A 13,132-nucleotide genomic window follows, 5' to 3' on the forward strand; every position below is an offset into this window, starting at 1 on the left:
GCTGTTTGTCCACAAGCTGTGGCCTACATTTGTACATTTTGGAAAAATAACTGTCTGTTTAAATCTTTAAGTTCAATAACATGAAATAAACAAACATTATATATTATTATCTTTACTCTTCAAGAAATCATTTTTATTTAAACTACCAATTAGGTCATGTAGCACAGTTTGTAAAGCATTGAACACACATGCTGATAAAATGTATAACTTGTGATGCACTGTAAATCACTTTGGATCAACTAAATTACTTTACATTTCAAGTAAATCATCATTATATAACTGGTACAGTCCTGTTACAGGCCCAGGACTCATATGGCCTTACCATATTCAATAATCTCTCCTCCACCCTCCTCATAAATCAGCCCTGTTTCATTCTTCACATTCAATTTCACTTACACTAAACCAAGAGTACCAATGAATCCAATCAGAGCAAAGCAGCTGCTTCAATGTGAAGTGGAGAGCAAAGTAAATAGATTTGTGTGTCTGCGCACCAAAAAGGGGGGGGGGGAGGTTTGGGAAATCAGTGAGACAAACACTATCTGAAGATTGCCCACATTAAGACATTAAACCCTGCTGTGTTATTTTATCAGTTTAGTGAAACATATCAGCTTTGTCCATTTTCTTTGCATGTGTATTTGCACACACAACAAGCCTTAGTTGTTTTAAAAATACTTTTTGTTCTGTTTGTACATTGTGTCTACATGCTAGAACGCATGTTATTGCTTGTGGCCATGTATGGGTTCAGTTTCAGCACCAAGGTTACATCAAACAATGTTCTTGCAGCTTCAGTACATTTCCTCTGTGGGATGCTTTACCCACAACACCAATGACATCATCATGAGAGCCTGTCCTATTAATAGTTTATCAGGGCCTGATTTCTGTTACGTAACAGGGACTTAAAACCTGATTACCTAGAGAATGCCAATTTTTGTAGACCAACCTGGAAGTTAGCGGGACACTGGTTCTCTCGCATTTATTTTTCCCATAGACTTTTGGGTTTAAGTAAATAAGCTGTGTGTTTAACAAAAGTTTATGACAGTTTGGGGCAGGTTCCCGCACAGGGTTTATCCTATGCATGTTTGAGCTACTTTAATTTCAAAACAACTTGCCCTGACATATTTTAACATAGATCAGTGCCATTGTTTTGTCTCAAGATGCACACCAGTATCGTTTTTTGTATGTTTGTTTGTAAAAACTTCCTAAATGTTCGAAAAAAACTAAGGCTTAGTTCTGGATTAATCTAAACCTTGTTTGGGAAACCGCCCCATAGTCCAAGTAATCTTTCTTCACAGATGAACACAGCTTTTTATATTTCTAGTAAACACATTTATACTTCAAAAATCATACAATTGCAGATGACCTCGTTGGACAAAACAGCAGTGTCTTTAAGTTTTGTTAAACACAGAGCTTTTTTTGTGATAATCCAAAAGTCTATGGGAAAAATGAATGGGCTTTTTTGCTCAAGCTTTTATTTTAGTTTAACAGCACCTAAGAGCATGTACAGACTAAGATCTATATCGATTTGCTTAGACTCTCCTTTAATTATCGAGCATGTATTATTCATTTCTGCAGACACCTCAAAAAAAATATGGTTTCTGAAAAACTAATTGTGTCAAAGACATCTATAATTTATTAATTCTACAGCATTACAAAATATATTTACAGCGTGTAAAAACAAAAAAGGCGTTCCAACTAAAACTTAGATCTTACAAGTGTGAATAGTGAATCTTTAAGTGATTCGCTTAAGACTTTCAGTCAGTTTCACAAACTCTACATTGTGAACACATACGGCCTTTAATTATATCGGCACTGTCGAACAATTTAAGGTTTGAGAGAAAACTATGAAGGTAAATCAGTAGCAAACTTGAGAAGCTTGTAGATTTTAATTTGAGAACTTGTCAAATAAACATGTTTGCTTGCACGCTAAAAATTTTCACTCACAGTCTTGATAACTTACAAAATAAAAATCTAACGTTGAATGTTCATAAACTTGTGTTATACATATAATACATATTTACATTTATACTTCAATCCAGATTCGCAGTATAACCACAAATAGGCACATACAACCTCGCAAATCTTCAATCATCAAATCATACCCATTGCAAAACAAACTTGTGCACTTGTAAACTCAAGAGAGATTTGATGATGTCATGCAGCGGAGCAACATCGCCAAGAACAAATATTTATTTTGCAAGTTCTCAAATTAAAATCTACACGCCCTTGAGTTTTGCTACTGAATTAGCTTCATAAAAAACTGTGACCTGGTGAGATTTAACAGACAAATCAATACAGTATATTGCAAAGCTATGATTTAGTTTTTCTTGCTTGAAGAAACTAGGAAGAAAAGGCAAGGACGTAGGCTTGAATTCTGTTGATACTACAGCCTCAATGATATCACATATTCCTTAATTACAAAGGGGAGCTGCAGAGCAATTATTAGGCATGGAAGAAAGCAGTTCAATACTGTGTGACACATAAAGGTCAAAACTGTTTTCTCCTGACCGCTGGGCCATCTGGAGCATTTCCTTCATTCAGGGATTCACTGCAAAATCCTAGGATAATACAGGGTCCACTGAGGAGCTTCGCAAAATAACTGTCTTGTTTTGCTCATCTTTTCTTTTTGCTGTTCCTCACAGTTTTCTTTCTTTTGAGGATCATTTCATAGAGTTTTTCCAAACCCATCTGTAGCCCCTGTCCATCGACTGCACTGCATCCCTCTACGTGGTGTAGGGTGGAGGCGCTGAGTTCATGTACAGCCAAAATTTTTGCCACGTCAGAAACACCCAGTGCAACTGGAAGGTCCTGTTTATTAGCCAATACTAACACTGGCACTCCCTGGTTCTCTGACGTGCGTGTGATCTTGTGCAATTCCACCTTAGCCTCCTCCATGCGTTCAGCCTCTGCTGAGTCCACGACAAATACCATGCCGTCTGTGCGCCGCGTGTAAGATTTCCACAACGGCCGAAGCTTTTCGTGACCGCCTACGTCCCACACTTGGAAAGTCATGGCACGGCCATTTCCGACCGGTAACTTTATCTTCTCAGTGTTAAATCCCTTGGTCGGGATAGTTTCGACAAATTCCTTAAGCTTCAGTCTGTAGAGAAGCGAGGTTTTGCCGGCAGAGTCCAGACCGATGACCACAATGTGGAGTGACTGGAAGTTAGGCAGGAACGGTGTGTTTGGGGCAATCTCAGTCAGCTGGTTTCCCATGGCAACTTGGTTTCTCACCCAATTGTAAAGAGCTGCAGATTGGTCTACGTTGTTTTAAATGTTTGGCATTGGCACCTACTTCAAAGGTACTGGAGGCAGACAGAGGTGCTGTAATGTTGGAGACACCGTGCTGAACCTAATGAAAGAATCAAAACAAATGCTGATTATCACTGCAGATATGGGAACTATTTACAACTCTGAGAAAGGGTTGTGACCATTCATCCACCAAAAGAGAGACGGTGATGATGAGCACAGAAAGCAAAGGCATTTCAAACTTGCCATATAAGGTTTTAGCAGCTATAATAAATGTAACTACAATAAATACATAACATTTTATTTTATATTAGTTTTATAAGCTAATTATTAATTAACAAAGTAATTTAACCCAGTTTGTTTTTAGTATTAAACGAGAGCTATAATATATATATATATATATATATATATATATATATATATATATATATATATATATATATATATATATTGTGACTATTATTAGCTTGTAATTGGGTTTGTCATGCCTATTTGTTGCAGCTAATCCTCTTATGGAGTCCAAACAGAAATAGAAAACGACAGTTTTTATCACTATTTTATCTTTTCTTTTGGGGTGCAACAATACATTTGGTTGTTACTTCTGCAGGTAATATTTTTCATTTACAATACTTTAATACTGTAAACAACTATGGTTTTCTGTACAATTGTTTAAATATGTAAACTTTAATACTAAACGATACCTCTACTACAGTCAAAACAATAAAACATTTCAGTTTAAAAATGTTTTAGTTTAAAAACATTTTAGTTTAAAAATTTTATTTTTATTTATGTTGTCTAAATTTATCAGCATGGCAAATGTTACAAACTACACTAGACGATGAAACCATTAACAGCTTTATCTCGCGGATTTATGAGAACCGCAGTGCTCGATAATAAAACGATGCTATTCATCTTTCTAAACATTTGCATTACTTACCTCGTAAGTATTTATATCGTAAAGGGCAATTTCTCCATTTCACACAATAAAAACACAGAATGCGAGATATCCAAGCGACTCAAAACAAGGATCATTTTCCAGAGTCTTCTCCACTGCAATACCACAGAGCACACTCAGGCAGATGAAAGTGGATCTGAGCGTACAAGAACTGGAACAACAATCCCGCATGTGACGTCACCTGAGCCCATTCCTCTCGCGCTACTCCCTCTAGCGTTTGTTTGATTGTTTGCCTGTTTGTTCGGTGAGATATCATCGAGCGTCAAGTCGTGTTTGATTTGTACCGAAACAGCACCTCTCTGTGGCGAGCCGGGGGCATCGAAACTGCAATGTAGCAGATCCTGCATCTTGATTTATGATGATACCAGAGATCAGTTACTACTACTACTAGTACTACTACTACTACTACTACTACTAGTAGTAGTAGTAGTAGTAGTAGTAGTACTTTATTGTCCCGTAGGAAATTTGTCTTGGGCACGTACAATACAGTGATTGCTGTTACGATTACATAAATCATAGAACTTAAAAATATCAGTTACAAAAAATTAATAAATAAATTAACGTTTTTACAATTATAATAATTTTCACTAGAAAAGGAAACAAGATTAAATAAATACAATATCTACTCATAATTAAGATTACTTACATCATTAACCAACATTTATAAAATATACATTTAAAAAAAGTTGTGTACTAAAAACACGGGAAGACTTTTTAACAACAACAATTTTTTATAATTATTTTATTGATATACATGTGCTGACATATAATTAGAATATCATCAAAAAGTTGATTTATTTCTCTAATTCCATTCAAAAAGTGAAACTTGTATATTATATTCTTTCATTAGGCCTACACACAGACTGATATATTTCACATTTTTATTTCTTTGAACCTTTTCCCAATATTAAAATTTCTAAGATGCTGAATTTGTCAGTTATAATCATCAAAATTAAAATAAACATTTGAAATATATCAGTCTGTGTGTAATGAATGAATATAATATACAAGTTTCAATTTTTGAATAGAATTGGTTAAATAAATCAACTTTTTGATGAGATTCTAATTATATGACCAGCACTTGTTTATAACATTATCAGAAATAATAATTTATGTAATGAAAAATTATTTATAAAATGTATAAGAATTGTAAATAAAATAAAATATTAGAATAGCTTATTAATATTAATTACTATATACACTATATAAAAGTTCATTTAAAAATATATATTTTAATTTTTAATACACTGTATTAATAAATATATACACTGTATTAATAAATGTATACAATTAAATAAATAAAATGTACTAATTTATTTAAATAAAATAAATAAAAAAATATGAGCTGATGTCCTTCCTTAGATATAACTTTACACCAAAAACCACTCCACAATGATAAACACATTTTTCAACTCTTTTAAAACACTTTCAGTATGAATAAACGTTTAACATATTTGGAAACCGTGGCATATGATGTAAGAGAGGCACGAGTTGAAGTCGGTGACGACAGATTTTTTGGTGTTGTGAGAAATTGCTGAGCGTTGCTAGGCAACCATCCAGCGGTCCGAAAGCGCGTTGGAAACCCAGAGGGAGAGGGTTGTCAGAAGAGGACACGGATTCTGCAGGACCGCTAAACTTGGTATTGTTCAAAATATTTATGGCTCTGCATATATAGTCGTTTTGGCAAGTTTGAATGCATGTTTATTGTGAGATAAAATAGTATTATTAGTTATAGTTTTGAAGGACATAAGGTTAGTTTGTCAATTGTATAGCCTAATAGTGGTCTAAATGTATCACGATTGTCCAGTATTAATGTATCCTATCAAACTAAAATGGCTCGTGTTGTTACAATAATTATTTTTTAAGGCGGTACTAAATCTACACTGTCGTGTAGGCTAATCTTCGTTTATGTGCAGCTCTGAAATCAGTTCAGTGTTTATTTCTTTATGAGTGTCATGACAAAGGAAACATCTCAGCTTGTAGTTTTACATTACATTAATCAGGAAACGTTCTCACGTTACGTCGCATTGAGTCTGCTCATATAACTCGGTCTCTTTTACAGCTGGTGTAATATGTCAGCAATGCACTGGGAGGCCAGACGCCGCCAGCAAGTGCTGGACCGCAGATTATCTGCAAAAGTCAAGCAGGTGGCCTTACCTGTTCAGATATACCTATACATAAACTGCTTGTTTGATCATATTTATATATATATATATATATATTAATTATATATATGTGGGGAACTAGGTGACACCTTTCCAATCATCTCATTGACAAAGTGTCCAACTTTACCTAAAATCACCATATGGAATTAAATGGATTTTGTCTTTTTTTGTCTTCTCTGTACTTTAGGCAGAGATGAAAGGAAAAAATGAAGAGCAGTCACACACACACAATGTACCTACAGGATCCAGTAACACTCGGGGTATGCTTGTATGAAAGGTTACAAATTAAAAAATTGCCAATTGTTGCATTAAATCTTCTTCATGGGATTTTTAGTAAAAAAAAAAAAACAGACTCATACAGAATATTGGTTTTCTTTAGAGGTTGACAAGAAATGCATTTGTAAGTGTCAGCCTTCTGACGAGGAAACATATATCAAGAATAACAAAAAATACTCGGTGAGTACATTTCTTCAGAGACTGCAATTGTGTAATAGACTTCTTTAACCTGCAGACCTTTGTGTGAAAAGTATTTTGCATGAAGCCACATTTAATTGTATCTAAAATTGTATTAATTTACTCAAAAGTACTGATGCTATATTTGATCCAGTTTTATTATTTTGTCCATCTGCTGTATAATGTACAGGTGCTGGTCATATAATTAGAATATCATCAAAAGTTGATTTATTTCACTAATTCCATTTAAAAAGTGAAACTTGTATATTATATTCATTCATTACACACAGACTGATATATTTCAACTGTTTATTTCCTTAAATTTTGATGGTTATAACTGACAACTAAGGAAAATACCAAATTCGGTATCTCAGAAAATTAGAATATTGTGAAAAGGTTCAATATTTAAGACAACTGGTGCCACACACCTGCAAAGGCTTTTAAATGGTCTCTCAGGCCTTGTCCACACGGACACAGGTATTTTTTATAACCGTGACTTTTTTATACGGTTATAAAACATCACTGAAACCGAACATTTTTGAAAACCCCTGCCAGGGTTAGGTTTTTCAGAAACTGCGGTTGTAGTGTTGTCATGTAGACAGTTGTAAACCGTTTTTGCTTCTGATTGGCCAACGTGGCTTTACAATTAGGGTTATATCACCACCTGCTGGTGTGGCATGCTCTTGACAGTGCATGATCGCGTGTTTTTGCGTGTTCATGTAGGCGTTTTTTTTTTACTTTTAACCAAGCATTTGTGGAGGGGATTTTATTTAAACTGCAGGAGGAAAAAAATACACTTGTCCGTGTGGACTAGGCCTCATGCTAGTTCTGTAAGCTACACAATCATTGGGAAGACTGCTGACTTGACAGTTGTCCAAAAGACCACCATTGACACCTTGCACAAGGACACTAAAGGTCATTGCAAAAGAGGCTGGCTGTTCACAGAGCTCTGTGTCCAAGCACATTAATAGAGAGGAAAAGGGAAGGAAAAGATGTGGTAGAAAAAAGTGTACAAGCAATAGGGATAACCGCACCCTGTGGAGAGGATTGTGAAACAAAACTCATTCAAAAATGTGGGGGAGATTCACAGAGTGGACTGCAGCTGGAGTCAGTGCTTCAAGAACCACTACACACAGAAGTATGCAAAACATGGGTTTCAGCTGTTGCATTTCTTGTGTCAACCCACTCTTAAACAACAGACAGCGTCAGAAGTGTCTCACCTTCAAAAAGCACTGGACTGCTGCTGAGTGGTCCAAAGTTATGTTCTCTGATGAAAGTAAATTTTGCATTTCTTTGGAAATCAAGTTCTCAGAGTCTGGAGGAAGAGTGGAGAGGCACACAATCCACGTTGCTTGAGGTCCAGTGTAAAGTTTCCAGAGTCAGTGATGGTTTGGGGTGCCATGTCATCTGCTGGTGTTGGTCTACTGTGTTTTTTGAGGTCCAAGGTCAATACAGCCATATACCCAGAAGATTTAAAGCACTTCATGCTTCATGCTGCTGACCAACTTATAGGGAAGCAGATTTAATTTTCCAACAGGACTTGGCACCTGCAGACGGTGCCAAAGCTATCAGTACCTTGTTTGAGGACCATGGTATCCATGTTCTTAATTGGACAGCAAACTCGCCTGACCTTAACCATGAAAATCTATGGGGTATTGTAAAGTGGAAGATGCTGTGTGCCAGACCCAACAATGCATCAAAATTAAAATAAACATTTTTAAATATATCAGTCTGTCGTAATGAATGAATATAATTTAAAAGTTTTACACTTTTTGACTAGAATTGGTTAAATAAATCAACTTTTTGAGGATATTCTAATTATATGACCAGCACCTTTACTGTATAATAGTGCAGTGATTTGACAGTTTATTGACAGTCCCTACAGTACTCCCAGCAATGGTGAAGATGGGGGCCAGACCAATGGGCAGAACCAACGCCACATATAAAGATCTGTATTTTAATAATAAAACATCTGTATTAATCTTTGCAATTCAAATAAAATTGGTTTCTCGAAAGGCTCTGATTGGATCTTGTACAGTACCTTACAAGTTTAAAACACAAATAATTAAATGGAACTTTTAATGTACAATAATGTGCAATTTTAAAAAAACATGTTTATATTATATTATTTACAAAAAAATTCCAAAATCCATTCATTACTCCATTTAAATAGTATGATCTGATGTTTTACTATCGATATAGTCAACAGTTTAAATGCAAGACTGCCGAAATTGTGTAACAAAATGAAAGCACTTTTAAAGCGGACTAAATATTGTTCGAATTTTATGGCATCTGCATTTAAGGACAAACTTTGGCAATTGTCTCAAAGCAGAGGGATGTAATGAGGTATAGTAGAATTCACTCCACAGTCAATATATTCATAGGCATCTGTAGACAACTGTTCTGAATGGGACAAGTAGGAGACGTTGATAGTCAGTCTGTAGTAAACAAAAAGGATTTAACATTATTAAAGTATATATATATATATATAACACAAAGTACTTTAATATGAAAGCCATTCATATTTCAATAGATAGATAGATAGATACTTACTGCAAATGCAAGAATAAGGTGTGAATCTGAATGGCGGGTGATTTGCAGTAACTACTGTAAATAAAATGAAAGTTTATTGACATTACAGAAGGTTTTATGGATATTTTATGCAATAGAGCCAATACATGATGTCTAAGTGTATTGGATCAGCCGGGAAACAATATGCAGTAATAAATTTAAAAGAACTGTAACACGTTTGTAAAAACATACATTACATCACCCTATATAATGTAAAGAACATTCATTGAAAATATAATCTTAGTATCTTTAATATTGACTGAGTAAGGTCATGTTAAAGATTTAAATTAAAATAAAATCAATAATTGAAATAAAATTTTGATGCTCCTAATTTATTATGAGGTCGAATATAGGGTACATACTGATTTATTTATTGTTGATTGTAGCATTACTTACTTAAGACCTTTGTCTTCAATAGCAATGTCCGAAACAACTGTGATCTGTGAAAGGTAAAAATGTATGTTAAAAACTGTATTCGTTCAAATTTATTTGTATTCTCAGTACAATACAAAAAGGATTTTTGAGCATTTTGTTCACATTTGTTGTTTTGCCATGTCTTGTATAATGCATTCAAGAACATTTGAATACTTATTTTGTACAACAGTTAGCATACAATAACGTTTTACCGTCTTCTGTGATCGAGGAGGGAGTATGGTCACATTGGTGAACTTGGTCTTGCCAACCACCATTTCAAAAATCAGTGCCTGCACATTAAGATCTTTAGCCACAATACTAACAAAGTTATGATTGGTGATGTTGAGTTTGTTCTAAAAAAAGAGAGACAGAAAATTGTGAGGATTATAAAAAGTAAACAACATTAAAAAAGCAAGTCTTAAAGTGTGATTATTGCTCAAGTTCACTTACAGTGACCACCATGTTTACTTTATCTGGAGTGAGATAGACAATAGATGACTGTAGTTCCACGGGTGACATGTCAATGCTCCGTGGAAAAAGGAAAAACAGGATCAGAGCACAGACCAGAAGGCAAAGCCCAACGGATATGCACACGTACAGTTTCCTGTGGGACATTAAATCATGTTATACACATTCACCTTAGAATAAAATGAAGTGCCAATAATACAATTACACTCTTAACGTGCAATAAAGTATGCTTTATTGATCCCTCCCTTGGAGAGAAGATATTGCATAAGTAAACTTATCCGTGTGATACTCACGTGTGGTGAGGCTTTAGTCTTTGATCACTGCAAGGAATGACAGCCACGAGTTGGTTCTCCTGACCTGAAGGTGTTTTAAAAAGAGAGGATAAGGGTTTTTGCTTAACAACAGAAAAAATAAAATCAGAAATAAATAAATAATACTTACCTCGCGGTATACGCCCAGTACCCTGGCAGGTAGGGCATGGATCCGACTGTCCTTCCCCATTAATACTCCCATAGTCCGTCCATTTAGAAAGCCTCCGTTTATCTCCATATTTATTTTGGGTCATAATGGTCCGTTTTCAGAATGATGTTGGATCTAATGTGATTAAATCCAAAGGCATCCACCCTGAAGAAGAGACCCTGTCTATTATAGGTAAAATGCCTGGTTAGCATCATACAGTAAAGCTTGTATTGATCTAGTTAAACATAACTGTAAAACATCTTCGTAAAACTACAGTAAATCAGTAAAAAGAACAGTAAAACTCAAAATCAATGTCCAAAGAATTTACACGCCATTATAAAACATGGCAAAGTTCACAATATTTCACAATATAAAATTTTCTTTGGTGCCTGCTGAAAAACCTTTTGAAGAAATCTTCAAATTTTAATGGCTTCAATTATCAAATATTTATCTATGAAAACACTTCTGCGTAGTATGTTTTAGGCCTTATTCCAGTAATTCCCCCTATGTTTCCCATCTATCAGAAAACAACCAACCATCAGATTCCAACACTTTACCAGGAGAAACCCTCAGAGACCATAATAACTTCAATTAAAACCAATCAGTGATTCTTGGGAATTTGGAGAAAACAGGTTTAAATGTTGAAAAAAAAGTTAGTTAAATTACAAAATCTGAAGGTATATCATTATAGACCAAGGTCTTGACTGTTCAGCAATTTACCGGTGCAACCTCCCCTGTTTGTATTTTTTTCATAAAATAGGCGTTTTTCCAGTTATTACTCATCATACAACGTTTACTTTAAGCCTAAATAGAAAAAGTAATGGTTTTTTTATTTAACAAACATATTTTTGTATAAAGAGAAACTATTACTTTAATAACTCAACAGCACTCAAGAAATATATTGTAAGCATATTCATTTAAAACAAATAAAACTCCGTCTGACAGTGGTGACACTAATCTGACGGTGGTGACATTGGCCTCATTATAACATACAATTCCAAAATGTATACCACTCAAGTCAATGGCTTCTTGCTTAAACTTTATGTAAATATTTGGTCCAAAAAATAACAATCCTGAGCACTGTGATGAACAAATATCAAATCATAACTTCCTAAAATACATAAAACCTGACAGAAAAGACAGAAAACCTGACGGTGGTGACAAAAACCTAATATAGATAAAAAAAAATAGATGAGTTGTTCACATTAGCCATCTTATTTCCCTTCTGTTGCTAGCTACTTCAGACCTCTTCTTAAAAATGATACATTTATTTCATAATCTAATATTTTTTTATACAAAGATGACTGTGTTGACATGTTAAGGTTGTCACAATAGCAGTGTCCAAAAATATGAACAAGTTTAAGAGAAAATGGCAAACATACAGGAGCTTGAGTGATCTTGAAGATTGCAGTAGAGCTGAAGGTTTGAAAATGGGGTCCTCAGAAATGCATTTGAACCTGTAATTGTCTGATTTTATAAATATCTGAGGGTGGTGACGAATATGTGGGACACATTTTGAGCAATCACAAAATAATAGTAAATAGTTTTTAATACATATTACAATGTACTCTTTCATGTGGTAAATATATTATTCAATTCAATCATTACTTTTGGCTTTTTTAATCAAGTTGAAATGATTATCTCTTAACCGACGACAGCTGTGTAGGCAATGGGCCAGCATATAATCATTAAATTAATAAAAAATAAACGTATAAAAGAACTTTACATATGTGCAATAGACCCCCTGATTATAACATTGATTCTTTTTCTTCATGAAAATTTTATTAATTTCCAACAGAATTAGCACTTTTCTGGACATGTTTTTAGTTTCAAGAATCAGTGCAATACACTTCCTATTAACGTTACAACCATTAAGTACATTTGCATTTCCGTGATAGTTGTTTTATTGGCAGGAAGATCATTTATGGTTTACTTTGAAATGTGTAAAAATTTACAGATATGTGCTATGTCTCAAAAGTGAACAGCTGTCACTGGTTAGGAATGCGCATGTGACGATGCAAATAACGTTAGCAGGTTCATTGCGTTTTGATACGTCACCATAATGTTTAAAAGAAACAACAAATAAAGATAATACAATCGTATAGCGTTTTGAAGATGATTGAATGTTTTAAACCACAAGACGGGATGAACTTAAGTTTCCTTCATGTAAACACTCGTCGTAGCATAACATTACAAAACTTGTTCATGTTGAATATCAACAAAACAATCTTCCACCTACCGTTAAATCATCGAAACATTCTGGCTTGATATCTTGACTTAATTTATCTGTCGACTATTATCACTCGCCGCTTAAGTGAACTTAGTTGAACACTCTGCATGCGACTTGAAGACTTGTGGCGTTGCGTGCGCGCAGCTCTGCTACTTCCTCCTTTGATCTTCA

General features: G+C 34.6%; 2 protein-coding genes and 1 long non-coding RNA gene across 5 annotated transcripts; 1 reads left to right on the forward strand and 2 right to left on the reverse strand.

The window, feature by feature from the left end:
- Nucleotides 1-1,607: 1,607 nt before the first annotated feature.
- On the reverse strand, nucleotides 1,608-4,342 carry arl4d (ADP-ribosylation factor-like 4D). Its single transcript, XM_065273265.1, has 2 exons — nucleotides 4,184-4,342; nucleotides 1,608-3,349 (listed from the first exon to the last, which is right to left on the reverse strand). The coding sequence occupies exon 2, from the start codon at nucleotides 3,211-3,213 to the stop codon at nucleotides 2,611-2,613; it is 603 nt and encodes a 200-aa protein (XP_065129337.1). The 5' UTR covers nucleotides 3,214-3,349; nucleotides 4,184-4,342; the 3' UTR covers nucleotides 1,608-2,610.
- Nucleotides 3,748-8,831, forward strand: LOC135758671 (uncharacterized). Of its 2 annotated transcripts, none has more exons than XR_010536563.2 (5): nucleotides 3,748-3,853; nucleotides 6,264-6,348; nucleotides 6,554-6,626; nucleotides 6,746-6,822; nucleotides 8,696-8,831. It is a non-coding gene; the product is annotated as an uncharacterized lncRNA (long non-coding RNA). The 2 variants fall into 2 exon arrangements; XR_010536562.2 differs by lacking the exon at nucleotides 3,748-3,853 and adding an exon at nucleotides 5,767-5,840.
- Nucleotides 8,832-9,085: 254 nt separating this feature from the next.
- tmem106a (transmembrane protein 106A) lies at nucleotides 9,086-13,132 on the reverse strand. Of its 2 annotated transcripts, none has more exons than XM_065262791.2 (8): nucleotides 12,971-13,132; nucleotides 10,714-10,896; nucleotides 10,566-10,629; nucleotides 10,255-10,408; nucleotides 10,017-10,157; nucleotides 9,787-9,830; nucleotides 9,373-9,426; nucleotides 9,086-9,257 (listed from the first exon to the last, which is right to left on the reverse strand). In XM_065262791.2, exons 2-8 carry the CDS (start codon nucleotides 10,835-10,837, stop codon nucleotides 9,143-9,145), a joined length of 696 nt encoding a protein of 231 aa, XP_065118863.2. In that variant the 5' UTR covers nucleotides 10,838-10,896; nucleotides 12,971-13,132; the 3' UTR covers nucleotides 9,086-9,142. The 2 variants fall into 2 exon arrangements, with proteins under 2 accessions (XP_065118863.2, XP_065118862.2); XM_065262790.2 differs by having other exon boundaries at nucleotides 10,714-10,914.

This window comes from Paramisgurnus dabryanus, chromosome 1, assembly GCF_030506205.2.
Source record: "Paramisgurnus dabryanus chromosome 1, PD_genome_1.1, whole genome shotgun sequence".
Lineage (NCBI taxonomy): Eukaryota > Metazoa > Chordata > Actinopteri > Cypriniformes > Cobitidae > Paramisgurnus > Paramisgurnus dabryanus.